The sequence below is a fragment of the Electrona antarctica genome, assembly GCF_951216825.1.
Source record: "Electrona antarctica genome assembly, chromosome: 11".
Taxonomy (NCBI): Eukaryota; Metazoa; Chordata; class Actinopteri; order Myctophiformes; family Myctophidae; genus Electrona; species Electrona antarctica.
The window spans coordinates 21391084-21406083 of record NC_136792.1 but is presented as its reverse complement, the minus strand read 5'-3'; the positions used below and the strand labels follow the sequence as shown (position 1 = coordinate 21406083).

Sequence of the window (15000 nt, the reverse complement as noted above, 5' to 3'; positions counted from 1 at the left end):
CTACGACTTGCTGTAAACCAGGGACACTAATAAAGAACTTGAACTTGGGCTGCTCTTTCTAAGTCCAATTTTACCTTCTAACTTGTAAAGGTCATTGCTAATGTAGTGGCTGCCGGTGATGTTTGGGAAAACTCTTAAATATTTTTCTTGATTTTGTGTGTGTGTGTGTGTGTGTGTGTGTGTGTGTGTGTGTGTGTGTGTGTGTGTGTGTGTGTGTGTGTGTGTGTGTGTGTGTGTGTGTGTGTGTGTGTGTGTGTGTGTGTGTGTTTTACCTGTGCAGGCGTTGCCCTGCAGCTTGTATCCAGGCCCACACTGACATCTGTAGCTGCCCACAGTGTTCACACAGAGACCAGTACTACCACACACAGCTGGAACCTGACTGCACTCATCTATGTCTGGAGGAGGGAGAGAGAGAGAGAGAGAGAGAGAGAGAGAGAGAGAGAGAGAGAGAGAGAGAGAGAGAGAGAGAGAGAGAGAGAGAGAGAGAGAGAGAGAGAGAGAGAGAGAGAGAGAGAGAGAGAGAGAGAGAGTGAGAAAGGATGCCATCTTCGTTTGTTGCATAATTTTGAATTAAAAAACAAACAAAAACTAGAAAAAGTGCTCCTCGGCGCACAGGTCTCCGCCAGGTCAGGTAGGTTATTGTGGGCCAGCAATGTTGATGAAATATGTGTGTTGATCACATGACTAATTTGTAGCGATTTGCGTGATGTATATGTACAATATTTGGACAAAATATGTAGGAGACTAGTAATATCAAAAAATGTGTGCAAAAATCGGTCTGCTGGTGGTATTGCATTTCTTCCTTGGGCTAGTGGGAGTTTCACAGCAATCGGATGCAGCTTTGATGATTTGAGGCACTTTGTTCAAAATGAGCCCCTCCTACTATAGATGCCAATTTTAGCCAATCAGGATGGAATATGAAACATAGGACAGATTGAAGTTGATCACATGACTATAGAGATAATGTGTACCGAATTGTGTGATGTTTGGACAAAAGCTGTGGAAGTAATATCAAAAAAACATATTTTGTGCGTGCCTGCCTGCGTGCGTGCGTGCGTGCGTGCGTGCGTGCGTGCGTGCGTGCGTGCGTGCGTGCGTGTCTCACCAGTACACTGTCTGTTAGTGAGTGTGTATCCAGATGTACAAGTCACACAGCGGTAGGAACCCAGAGAGTTGACACACTGCTGGCCTGGACACTGGGACTCTTCAACACACTCATCTATGTCTGGAACACACACACACACACACAATTACTGACAATTACTAATTGCCATCATTTATTTTTCTAATTATAAAAATGTAACAGAGCCTTAATTAGCGTCATTGGTAACACCTGATGGAAGTCATTAGAGTTATTTCCAAAATGCTGTATGTGCATAGAGCCTAATATATTGTGTTCGTATAGACAGTTAGACACTCAACAAAGCCGGATGCACTGCGGTAGATTAAAAAACATTGTGATACAAATAAATACATAAAATACTTATTTATTTTTTTTGTTTGTTTTTTTTCCAAATTCGACACATGCGTTCCAAACCCCCAGAGGAGGGAGTGCAGTGCCCTGTGTCGAGTCCGTCGGATAGCCGTTTGTCCAGAACCAGCACAAAAGCCTCTGTCCGGGCTCTGGACCTGATCACCCCTATATCTCCATATATGGAGTTGGCCTGTTCTGACATCACAATACTTGTTCTGACATCACAATGGTGGTCTGACATCTGCATAGACTCCATATTTGGGCATGCCTGACAAAGAACTCCATATATGGGCATAAAAGGGACACAGACAAAACTGGGTGGGGCATTCATTTCCAACTTGCATCGTTCCAAGTAGGCCAGTGCCCAACAGGCACTGCTCTAGTTTTTACAAAAAAGAAATGGAAGAAATAATATTGCTGTATGTTTTCATTTGCGTATTCTCATCACTTCATCACAGTCTTTACCTGTGCAGGTGTTGTCCTGAAGCTTGTATCCATGGTTACAGGCACACTTGTAGCTGCCTGGTGTGTTGTCACAGCGGCCATTGGAACAGGGGTTCTGACGACATTCATCAATGTCTGGAACAACATTCAAAATTCCACCGTTAAAACACACTATGCCGATTTAACAACTGTACTCATACTGTATTTGAGTATGAATGATGATGTGGGTATCTGTAGCCTACTGTATGTATATCTTTATTTATTTTGTGTGCATGTGGGCATACTATGTGTCATGTGTGCAAATGTGTGTTTGAGTATTGGTGCGTGCATACGGGTCAAACTGGTCTGCAAACAGCAGGGCGCGTAAAGAATTAGAAGAAAATATAGGATCTTTGTAAGAGAATTGATAAAAAAGCATTTTCAGCCATTTGCTACTTTATTGAAAAGGGGAGAAGAGGAGAAGGAAATTAAAAGAAAAAGAAAATACTGGATTTTAAAACATTAATAATTCTGTCTTAAGAAATCGTATGGTGAACCTACCTATAGCATTGTGATTCAAATCGTATGGATAATTGAGTGAATGATTACATGCCTTGTTAGTAGTTACCTGTACAGAGTCCATTGAGCAGACCGTAGCCAGACAGACAGGATACACATCTGTATGATCCCTCTGAGTTCACACACTCCTGACCTGGGCAACGCAGTGGGTCCTCACACTCATCTAGGTCTGACATACACACACACACACACACACACACACACACACACACACACACACACACACACACACACACACACAGATGCGCACGCACGCACGCACGCACGCACGCACGCACGCACGCACGCACACACACACACACACACACACACACACACACACCCCCACACACACACACACACACAGGCTTAAACTTATTGTTTCATGGTTACACAGAGCTGTTCATCTATAGAAGAACAGAGAAGAAGAGGAAGCAGAGAGAAAGATAGGGGAAGAAAGAGAGCTACAAAAGTCCACTTAACTGTTTTAAAATCACAAACTTGTGCTTTAAATGGTTAAATAAATAAATAATAGATAATCTAACCCTCTCACCTGTACAGGTGTTATCCTCCAGCTTGTAACCAAGGTGACAGACGCATTTATAGCTGCCAGGAGTGTTGTCACAGCGGCCGTTGCTACAGGGAGTCTGGAGACACTCGTCAATGTCTGAAGACAGGAAACCAATGATTGAGTCATCAATGTATCAACTGATGCATTGACTGATGAATTATTTGAGATGTATGATTGATGGTTCCGCTGTAGTTCTGACCTTGACAGAGTGTCCTCTGCGTGCTACTGGTGTATCCACTGGGACACACACACCAGTAACTCCCCACCGTGTTCACACACTCGCCCAATGTACACACACCTGGAGACTGGACACACTCGTTCACATCTACTCACGCACGCACACACGCACGCACACGCACAAACACACACTGTATAAGTGTATATTGTAGCAACCTTGCGAGAGAACACTGATCCACCGATGGAGCTAGCTCTATTGGAGCAGTGGGTTGCCTGTTGGTCTACTACTCTACTGAGCTGCAGACCTGGGTTCGATTCCAGCTTGTTGTGCGAAAAACACTACAATATAATCTGAACAGTTTGAATTGTAATCTACACACGCACATATACAGCAAATATAGGCCTAATGATGTAAAAAAGTGTGTCTGTCTGTCTGTCTGTGTGTGTCTGTGTGTGTGTGTGTGTGTGTGTGTGTGTGTGTGTGTGTGTGTGTGTGTGTGTGTGTGTGTGTGTGTGCGTGCGCGCATGTGTGTTCTACCTTGACAGTAGTTCTGCTGAGCATTAACTTGGTAACCATGGTCACACACACAGGTGTAACGCCCTGCAGGCTGGTCCACACAGCGACCACGCCCACACACACCTGGCCTGCTCTCGCACACAGTCTGCACTGCTGCACACACACACACACACACACACACACACACACACACACACACTCACACACACACACACACACACACACACACACACACACACACACACACACACACACACACACACACACACACATTAGCAGTGCACATATATACAGTACAAGAAATTACAAAATAATAACTATTTTGTAGTAGGCTAAATATACAGTATTCTCTCAGCATGAGAAAAGGGCTGCACACATCAGATTTTGGCCAACAATTAGCTGAATGCAGGTTTGGTATGTCCACATGCTTATCTATCATTTCACTCAAAACTCAAATCAGCTTGTAGCTGAGAAAAGATGGATATTATGCCCACTAGAGGGCAGGTCAGAGTCAAAAGTCTTCTGACAACAAACATGGTGACAAGGTGGTCATAATAATGCACACAGAAAGAGGCAAAGCTTTGTTTGTCACTATGCTGGGGTAAAGTGACATCATACATACGGCACATAAAGCATGTTTAAAAATGTTCACCAACTCGCACAGCCCCTCCTCAAAACGTTCTGCCAGCCATTTCTGATAGAGATTTTAGAATGTATGTTTTGTTTTGTTTTTGTTTTTTTAGCTTGGCCTACTGTAGGCCTACATCTAAAGTAAAACTACTGTAGTTGTGGAGGTGAACTTCAACATAATTACATTGTTATAGACCTCTCTGAAATGTCATAATGGAGCCACAAAATTGCGTCTCTCCCCTGTGGTCCTACAGCCAGACACGCAGGCCCATTGTCTGCCTCCCTGTTTTAGAGCTAGGAACACATGCATGATGAGCATGAAAACCACAGTGTGCTGGCTGTGCCAGAGAGTGTCCACCTCTGACTGAGCATTGATGCTACCTAGGGCGATGCTTTCTGCATGGCATGCCCACAGTTACAACCTTTTTCAACTTTGACCCAGTGTAACTGCTGACCTTTGGCAATTAGTTCACGTCTGTCAATGTTTGAGTTCACCCACTCATCTGTTGTGTTCAGTGATATGTTCAAATACTGTATGTTGTCACAGCTGTCACATGTTTGTTCTTTGTTATTTAGTTTGCTGAAAGCTGGAACTGGAGACAGCTGACTACAGAAAAGGTTAAAAGAGTAAAACCGATGTGACTGTGTGACTTCTTTACAGGGGCGTCATTTGCGTCATCAGGGAATGGCAATTGCCACCCCCTATAGTGTTCACATTTAACCTTAAATGCAGTTATGGATATCTGCAATGCAATGGAACAAGAACACAACAACGTGATGACGTATGCAACTTGCCCACTGCCCAGTGCTGGCTCTGCACCCAACCCAGCATTGTAGTCAGTAAGTGTTTTACTGCTGCACCTCATGTGTTGCCTGCTTAGCTTAGGGACATTTTCCTCAAGTTGGAAATCCCCAGTGCTCCAGGCATTCACATGCACTGGATTTCTGGGAAAGGTGTCTGGCCAGGCATTAGTGAGAAAAAAAAACGTTTTGTCATATTTTCTATTCTTGTTCTGATATAATAGGGAGAGCAGCTGTGCATGTTTTAATGTTTCAAACCGGTGAAGGAACATGTTGGGGATTCATGTCATGTATTTCAGAATTTAAAGATTCATATAACCTCTTGGTGTAACACTGTAACACATTTACCATTGTGAATTTGTTGGGTAAATTATTAAATAAATATATCAAATCAATTCAATAAATGTTTTTCACATTTTCAGTTTTCAGAAACACATCTACTCTATCTATGAATTTGTATCAGTGATATTTTGCTAACTGGTACCATCAGTGATGATTGATCACCATACCTGCAGGCCTCTGTGGGCGGGGTGTAACAAGAGACAGGAGGGGTTGAGCTGGTCTGATTGGAGGAGACTGGTGGGAAGGCTGTCTGTCAACAGGTGGGCGGGCTGTCTGTCTGTTAGGGATGGCTGGAATGGGACAGACAGACAGACAGACAGACAGACAGACAGAGACATAGATTAAAAGGCAGATAGACAGGGTTGTATCTATGGGCACAGTAAGACAGATGCAGACAGTACTGGTGAACCAACCTGTCTGTGTTCTGGGAGGCCGTGCTGTAGGTGGGACAGCAGCTCTGTTCTGGCTGGAGGGGAGGGACCCATGGAGCCGTGACCCAGAGACCGGGTTGCCTGGCTGGGGTTGGGCAGGGAGAGAGTCCCCTCTACCTGCTGAAGGGTCGGGCTGGGCAACAGTGCTGGAGACCCTGCCTGCTGTTTGGTACAACCATGGAGATGGATGCGATATTAAAAAAAAAACATTTTATCGTGAAAGGCGCTGAAAACAGTCCTCAGTCCTCAGGCAGATGTAAAACACTAGAATTTCGCCGCCCTTCGGGCGGCTCATCCTAGTTCCGTTGCAGCGCAATGGGAAGAAGGAAATTGCGAGATTTGACAGACTCCACTTCATGTGTCAGCTGTGTTTTTAAACCCAGTATTGTGCCCTTCACATGTATTAACGGATGGGTATTATTATTATTTGTTGTATTTTATTGTCACATCAAAGCAAATTAAATAAAATTTAAATAAGCACACATGAAACTGCTTTTTACTGTTTTGGTTTACTTACAATAAGTTACTGTTTTTGGAAACCAAAAGATGTTGAGAATGGAGCAGAACATACTGTAGTATGTTTTTGTGGGGACCTTGACTGCATTATAGTAGGCCTACAATCTTTTGGATTGCAGTGACCCCACATTGTTTCTTCGGGAACAATATTTGTAGTTACAATGAGGGCTACATGAGCCGAAGGGAGAGAAACACGTCGCCTCTCTCCAGTCCGTGCGTGGCTGAATAACAACGGATCGCATCGCTGACTGACATAAACGCACAGTTACAATTCAGAGGCACTTCAATACGAAAACTCAACTAATAACGCTTGTGTGTGTTAATCTGCCCGATGCTGACGTTAGTATATAATGTTTAGATTGTTTTCCTCTTGTACATGCGTTTGTGGGCACAGTGGCAGGGGGTGAAAAGCCGATTTGTCCCATGGTGTGCACTGCGCAACTGTGCAGTGTAAAACATGCTGAAATCAAACCACACACACACACACACACACACACAGTCACTCAGTCACAAATCCTCCACAGTGTGATTACGTGTCTGCAGTGACACTGATGCGAGGTTACAATGAGTCCGTGGTGTGGTGAGACTGGGAAAGGAATAATGCGCGGAAGACCTTGGCATCCGACTGCGCGCGTTGTGTCGATGAGATGGGCGCGTTGGGAAATACCGCACCGAAGCACACTCGCCTATTAGTTTGCATTGCATTTGCACAGTGCGCTCAGTGCGATATTTCCGAACGTGGCCGTTGTGTGTGTGTGGGTGTGTGTGTTGCGTGGGGATCGCCATGTGAGGGGGCTAGCCAATAAGGGCCCTGTGTTGCATGTGGAGAATTGTGTAGGTTAGTGTGTGTGGTGTAGCCGAACGGGGTGGTGAGAACATGAGGGGGATGTAGCACAGCAATCGGTGACCCCTACATTAAGCTGTGTTGCTCCCAAGATGCAGTGCAAATGCGTGTTGTAGCAACCGTAGCCAATGGGAAAACAGGATGCAGTGTTGCCAGGTCCGCGAATTGTAAGCGAGTTGTAAGTAGCGTGTTGAATGGCATTTTTTCTGGGGTTGTTTTCATAGACCTGGCAACAAATTAGGCGGGGGTGTCGGTGCTTGTGGCGTGTTTGTGTTTATTATTGATATTGATGTTGTTTGTGAGTGTGGACGGGAGGCGGCTGTAGTGGCAGTGCAATGCCAGTTTTTACGCGGGTGTTGTTGAGTGTGGAAGTGCGGCGCGACATGAGGAGATAGCCGTGGATCGACGCGGAGGGTAAGGCTGTGTCGTGTTAGTGTGTTGTTGCAGTGTGTGTTGCAGCGTGTTGCAGCGTGTCAGTGACGTAGTAGCTGGTGACTTTATTTTCCTGGCTTGGGCTTTGGGCACACCTTTTCAAATGTATAATAAAAGAAAGATGTCAACCCGATTTTATCAACAAGGTAGTGAAGTTACATATTACAACATGTATTTTCTCTAATGGAAGCCATTTCTACATATTGAATGAAGAAGAAAGACAAAATAAGGATTTAGCATCTCAAAATAATGAGATATTATCAAAATAATGGTTTATTATTGGCAAAAAAAAGAGATACATGAGAAAATTAAGTTCCTCATGTTTTTCATGTCATTATTTGGAGATATCATTACTTTGAGATACTAAGTACTAAAGTTTATCATTATAATGATTACTCTTACATGGCTTGTTTTCATCAGCTTCCATATTCTCTAAAATATAATTTAAACATTGGTATTCTGGGCAGATATTACTTTTCTGAAACACAAAAGATTAGCACTCTTCTGAAATGTGTGCCTTTACATTCAAAGTGTCATTTAGAAGATCAAGTCAAGTCATACTGTACACTACAGTATAATAACTACAAATAATAACCTTCCACTTGCTGTAGTGGTTGCAAGAATTATAATAATAAAATATGTGGAAGGCTGGGTCCTTCTCAGGAAAGCCTCCTTTGTTTCCTCCATAATGAAATGGTTAAACTTAATCTCAATATAACTGGAATAAAATATATGATCACTCTCTCTCCAGACTCCGTTCAACCGACTTATTTTTTACTTTGCTTCTCAGTTTGGCCGTATTCCATTTGAGCCTGCATTTCCAATATCACCCGTTACTTATAGGCATGTCACTGCTGATTGGATAGTGCTAAAGGAAACAGAGTATGGGTAGTGTCTGCTGATTGGATAGTGCTAAAGGAAACAGAGTATGGGTAGTGTCTGCTGATTGGACAGTGCTAAAGGAAACAGAGTATGGGTAGTGTCTGCTGATTGGATAGTGCTAAAGGAAACAGAGTATGGGTAGTGTCTTGAACTTTACATTGGAAGGCTCTGTCCCGCCCCGCCCACAGATTAGGGCTGTATTTTGTCTTAAGTACCAGGTCTTATTACTTCACTTAAGACCTGGAGGCGTGATCAATGCCATTTGGCTATTCTGAGTGGCCAAAGAGCATTGACCACGCCTCCGGGTCTTAAGTTAAGTAATAAGACCTGGTACTTCAGACACGCAAAATACAGCCCTTAGTAAGACTGTAACGATACATTTTAACAGCGATTCGATACGCATCACGATACATGGTTGACGGTACGATACATGGATGATATTGATTAATGCATGGCGATACGATACGATACAATGATTTAAAATCGATACAGTAATTATTTAGCAAAAAAGTTTTTTTTAAAGGAAAAAAGTATTATTATGGATGGATAAGTAAACAGTGATTCTCTGGCAAATACATGGACATTGTAATATTTGAACATACCTACAGTATATGGACACACTCGCACATTGACATGAACTCTTTCTTTCTTCTTATATTAAAATTGCTAAACGAAGTAAAGTACTTAGTATTGATACAATTGATTATTTGCATTGCAAAACAATACGATTATTTGCACTGCACTGCACACAGACCAATCAGAATCCTCGGCACCTGGCTGTCGGAGACCACCCCTTTCACATAGGAAGATTACCAAACTGAGAAGCTAAGTGAAAATGAATGAATGAATGAATGAATGAATGAATGAATGAATGAATGAATGAAGCTGAAGCCTGAAGCTTTTCTCCAGTTATTTACCGTGACTTCCAGTGGACGGAGACTGAGGTCTCAGCTGTGACGTTGTTGAACCTCCGCTCTCTGCTTTGACCTTGGTTGTGGACCCTTCACTTCCAGGCTTGGTCTGTTGGGGGACCTGCTGCTCCACTCCCCTGCCTGGGGTCAGGGCCTTACTCTGGGTTGGAACAGCACTTCCACTCCCTGGCTGCTGAGGTCTAGCGGGCAGCGACCCAGAGTCTGGCGGTGAGTGAGGCTTGACCCGGGTTGACAGCGAGCTACCAGTAGAGCCTGTACTGGTACCAGTTGTAGCACTAGTTGAGCCACGGCTGGATACTGAACCACTGGTTCCAGTTGAACCACTAGTTGAACTACTAGTCGAACTACGACTGGGAACAGAACCACTGTTAGCAATTGAACCACTAGTTGAACCGCGGCTGGGAACAGAACCGCTGGTGCCAGTTGAACCACTAGTTGAACCGCGGCTGGGAACAGAACCGCTGGCTCCAGTTGAACCACTAGTTGAACTACTAGTCGAACTACGACTGGGAACAGAACCACTGTTAGCAATTGAACCACTAGTTGAACCGCGGCTGGGTATAGAACCGCTGGTGCCAGTTGAACCACTAGTTGAACCGCGGCTGGGAACAGAACTGCTGGCTCCAGTTGAACCACTAGTTGAACTACTAGTCGAACTACGACTGGGAACAGAACCACTGTTAGCAATTGAACCACTAGTTGAACCACGGCTGGGAACAGAACCACTGTTAGCAATTGAACCACTAGTTGAACCGCGGCTGGGAACAGAACCGCTGGCTCCAGTTGAACCACTAGTTGAACCGCGGCTGGGAACAGAACCACTGGCTCCAGTTGAACCACTAGTTGAACCGCGGCTGGGAACAGAACCACTGGCTCCAGTTGAACCACTAGTTGAACCACGGCTGGGAACAGAACCGCTGGCTCCAGTTGAACCACTAGTTGAACCGCGGCTGGGAACAGAACCGCTGGTGGCAGTTGAACCGCGGCTGGGAACAGAACCGCTGGTGCCAGTTGAACCAGAGCTGGGAACAGTACCGCTATTACCAGTTGAACCAGAGTTGGTAGAGGGCTTATGCGGTCTGGTTGTTCCACTGCTGCTGGTCTGAATAGAGGAACCTAGCAATGACAGGAAGAATGATGACTGAATAAATGAAAGCATTTATGAACCAAATTAATGAGCATCTATTAGAACTATAGAAGTCTGACTGGTACCCTGGTTAGCCTGGTTGCCATGTTGACCCTGGTTTCCTGTGACGACCAGAGGAGACCCTCGGGTGGCTAACTGCTGAGCCACTCTCTGACTGAACTGGAGAGCTGAGGCTGAGTAGTGGTAACCTGGGCCTGCTGGACAGATCTCCTTGAACGCAACTATAACAGACAGACAGACAGACATACAGACAGACACACACAGAGAGAGAGAGAGAGGGAGAGAGATGCAGAGAAACATTAGGAACGCATAAACAACAGAGAGCCAAAAGCAACTTCACTTACACCCATAGGGGTGCCACACATGCCACTGTTTGTTGCAGAAACATGATTTTTCCACCAAATGAGGTACATGATCTTGTGCCTCATGTGACCTCATGTGGGGTGGGACATTTACAGTACCTCCCGATCCGATTGTTGCGATTCCATATCACGATTTTTTTATACTATAACATTTTAAAACCAGTGATTCTGTTCCCAGCCAGTGCAGGTCTTAAAACAATTATAAACAATATAAACCATGAAAAGTTGAATCATAAACTTCAATGCAGCCAGATAACTCTATATGCAGTTTACCAGATGCACGGCTCACACAGATTCACAGTACGAAAGAAATAGCCAGCACTCCGAAGTACTTCTGCTACTTTTATGCCACGTTACGGCATCAAGCCTTCTTCAGAGTGTATACAAAGTAGAGCCAGTAGACTAGAACAAATGAGAGAGTTTAATAGAACTGTATTCTGTTCTTTTTTACCCTTTTCTAATCTATTGTCTACTCTCTACTTTGGTCGGTTCTACTCGCGACGGATTCGTATCCTACCTGATCCAAAGTAAGGACATCTCTGACACTGCAGTCCCCAGGCTTTCCCCACACGGCTACAACAGCAGATCTGTTTGGTGATGTTCCTCAGGATGGGCAGGGAACAGGAGGAGGGCCCGAGCCCTGACCCCAGCACCCTGAAACACTGACTCTTCTCCTCTGAGATCACGCTATGAGCTGGAGGAAAGGAAAGGAGAGGAAATGAAAATGAGAGAAAAAGCGCTGTTCCTGCAGAACCTTAACTTTGCTTGTGTTTCCATGAAGTCCAACGGGAGACTTGGAGCAAAAAGGACAATTCAGGCCCTTCATGCAGTCAGTACATGCCAGCCCCAGTCAGCACACACAAACATCAGCAATACCATATACAAATGACAAATCAATCAGAAAAGCTTAGAAAATCAAATGGCACCTCAAAATTGTTATACAAGGAAGGTGGAAAGCTTGTCAGCAGCACCAAACGATTTCATCTGTACATGGAAAATACAATCAGAAAGCTCTTTGAGATTTCAGACATTACATGAGACAACCAGAAGGCAACAGCACTGCACAAACACAAGCACGGATGAGACCCTGATACAGACGAGAATCCATAGACACAAGACTCCCCAAGACAGACATGCATCGAAGTCAGTCCGAACATATATCGTTATACAGGAGTATACACAACATCCACAAGCAAACAGCCTCTCATGCCATCTGGCAGGGTCAAATATAAGCACATTTAAGCCCATAAAATAGAAGTACTCATAGCGGAGCACCTCCAACATACACAAGCAAGAGACCAGTACACATACACACGCACACGCACAAAAGTAGCATTCTGATGTACAACTAAGAGTTCCAGTGACTTTCAGTGTAATAAAGAGTTTCCCTCATTTTTGTGGGAGAAAGACTGGTCAAGAATTTACTTTCAACTAAACTAAAGAATGGACCTACATTCACCTTCAATAATAATAAAATGTTCCACATTCTATTGACCAAAAGTTAAACTATGGATCCCACAGGTGTATTGACTTATATCATTTGTATTTGACATGGAAAACAAATGGATTCTAGAATGCTAGAATGGATTCTTAGGGCAAAAAACAAACAGACAAACAAACAAATGACCCACAATCAACATTATTCCCATTTCTATTCCCAAGCCGGCGGCTGAGAGGAAGACGGCAGCATTGCAACATTCCAGAGCCCTAGGAGGCTTTCATGTGTATGTGTGCGTTGTGAATACATTATGCATGTAACGATACACTCAACTCACGATACGATACGTATCACGATATGAGGTTCACGATACTTTAACGATATTTTCAACACAAATTTATTTTCCAGACAAATGACCGAAAAATCTTTTTTTTTTATTATTTAACTTCCCCCCTGAGCTTTTTTCACATTTTTTATTTAACTACATTGCAAAAGTAGCATTACTTTTCATGTAAAATGACTTCTTCTGTGCAACAATTACTGTAAATATGCTTTCTTGGTTAGAACCTAGCTCGAGTTAACATGTAAAAAATTGCTTTCTTTGATGGCATCTTAGGATAGTTGTAGACCTATTTGACGCTGCAGAAACATAATTGCCTTCCTTGATGTATTAATGAGCATCAATTAACGACCATCACCTGGGCACAGTCACGGACACACACAGCTCCCCTTTGCAGGCTTCTACTACTATACTGAAAGTGACTGCATGGAGTCTCATTTCTCTCCAAAAGCACTTGAATATGATGGAGTATGATGGAGACATTTCATATCACACACACCATAATTCACTAGCCCCCCCAAAAAAATGAAAAAAATGAAAATCGATTTTTCTATTTTTATTAGATCGATATATATCGCCGGGATTAATATCGATATATATCGATATACGATATATCGTTACATGCCTATAGTATATGTATGTGTGTGTTGTGTATACATGTATGTGTGCGTTGTGTATACATGTATGTGTGCGTTGTGTATACATGTATGTGTTACTTACAGATGCAGATTCCGTGTGAGGCATCGAGGATGAACCCCGCCCTACATACACAGCTATAGCTCCCCCTGGTGTTTACACAGATCCCATTCTCACACAGCCCAGGCTCCATGCACTCATTAACATCTACACGCACACATCCATGCACACCCAAAGGTAGCGAACACGTACACACACACCAACATACAAACACATTTGCACACGTTTGTACATGTAAGACATATGTAGAAACACACACAAGCATGCATACCAACATATACACACTTAGATATAAAGACACACACAGAGGTATGCAAATACGTGGACATACAAACTCACACAGACACAAAAACAGACAGACAGGCACACACACGCACACGCACAGGCGCACGTGCACACACACACACACACACACACACACACACACACACACACACACACACACACACACACACACACACACACACACACACACACACACACACACACACAGATCCACACATGAGTGCAGGCAGGATGTAAGACTTTCCAATTCCACTTTGGCATAATGTTGCCATCTATCTTATATTGTTATATTTCCAGTCTTGTGACATGGAGGCACGTCCCCTGTAAGCCTTGGCAAGCCCTCTCAAGACATTCCATGGCAACAACACAAAGTACTGGAAGTCAATGTTGCAACCCATTGCAGCCAAATGTTTGGCTACAGTACATCGTTTGGCAAATTAATCATTACAAAAAAACAACACAAAGTTAAAATAGTCCCAGAGCAAGTATTGATGATCGAAGGATGTGTGTTTCAGGGTTATAAAACTGTGTGTGTGTGTGTGTGTGTGTGTGTGTGTGTGTGTGTGTGTGTGTGTGTGTGTGTGTGTGTGTGTGTGTGTGTGTGTGTGTGTGAGACTCACCAACACACTGAGTTCCATTGACACTGTCAAAACCAGCAGGGCAGGTGCTGTTGCCTTGACCTGATGGTAGTTAGTAGCTCCATTAATGAAACCAATTAACCTGCAGAACCATCCGTCTAAACTCATTTTCAATTAATACCCAACAACCAACATCACAGGTGAAGGAATGAATAATTAATTAATAATACCCAACAACCAACATCACAGGTGAAGAAATGAATTAATAATACCCAACAACCAACATCACAGGTGAAGAAATGAATAATTAATTAATAATACCCAACAACCAACATCACAGGTGAAGAAATGAATAATTAATTAATAATACCCAACAACCAACATCACAGGTGAAGAAAGGAATAAGAAAGGACGGGCGGAAGGAAGGAAGAAAGAAAATGTTAAAGCGTATTAATAGTACAGTACAGTTTAATATCACATAATCATCTTTTATTTGCCCTGGGTGAGGAGACAGGGGACTGGGGAGTGATAAGAGCAGTGGTGGAAAACGTACTCAAATGTTTTACATAAGTAAAAGTACCAATACTGCAATGCAGAACTACTGTGTTACAAGTAAAAGTCCGG

General features: G+C 43.5%; 1 protein-coding gene across 4 annotated transcripts in view; it reads right to left on the bottom strand.

Moving 5' to 3' along the window:
- LOC306932339 (latent-transforming growth factor beta-binding protein 4-like) overlaps positions 1–15000 on the bottom strand; it is a 54275-nt gene that overhangs the window by 20384 nt on the left and 18891 nt on the right. Inside the window, exons 6-18 of one of the 4 annotated variants that reach the window (XM_079514098.1) lie at positions 11557–11733; positions 10743–10898; positions 10068–10646; positions 9516–9995; positions 5907–6086; positions 5661–5783; positions 3742–3873; positions 3226–3351; positions 3009–3122; positions 2526–2645; positions 1940–2053; positions 1106–1225; positions 273–395 (exon numbers count right to left, since the gene is read on the bottom strand). In XM_079514098.1, the coding sequence (XP_079370224.1) occupies positions 273–395; positions 1106–1225; positions 1940–2053; positions 2526–2645; positions 3009–3122; positions 3226–3351; positions 3742–3873; positions 5661–5783; positions 5907–6086; positions 9516–9995; positions 10068–10646; positions 10743–10898; positions 11557–11733 (2544 nt within the window). Of the gene's footprint in view, positions 1–272; positions 396–1105; positions 1226–1939; positions 2054–2525; positions 2646–3008; positions 3123–3225; positions 3352–3741; positions 3874–5660; positions 5784–5906; positions 6087–9515; positions 10647–10742; positions 10899–11556; positions 11734–15000 lie in introns of all 4 variants that reach the window. The other 3 variants (XM_079514099.1, XM_079514096.1, XM_079514097.1) reach the window with 3 other exon arrangements.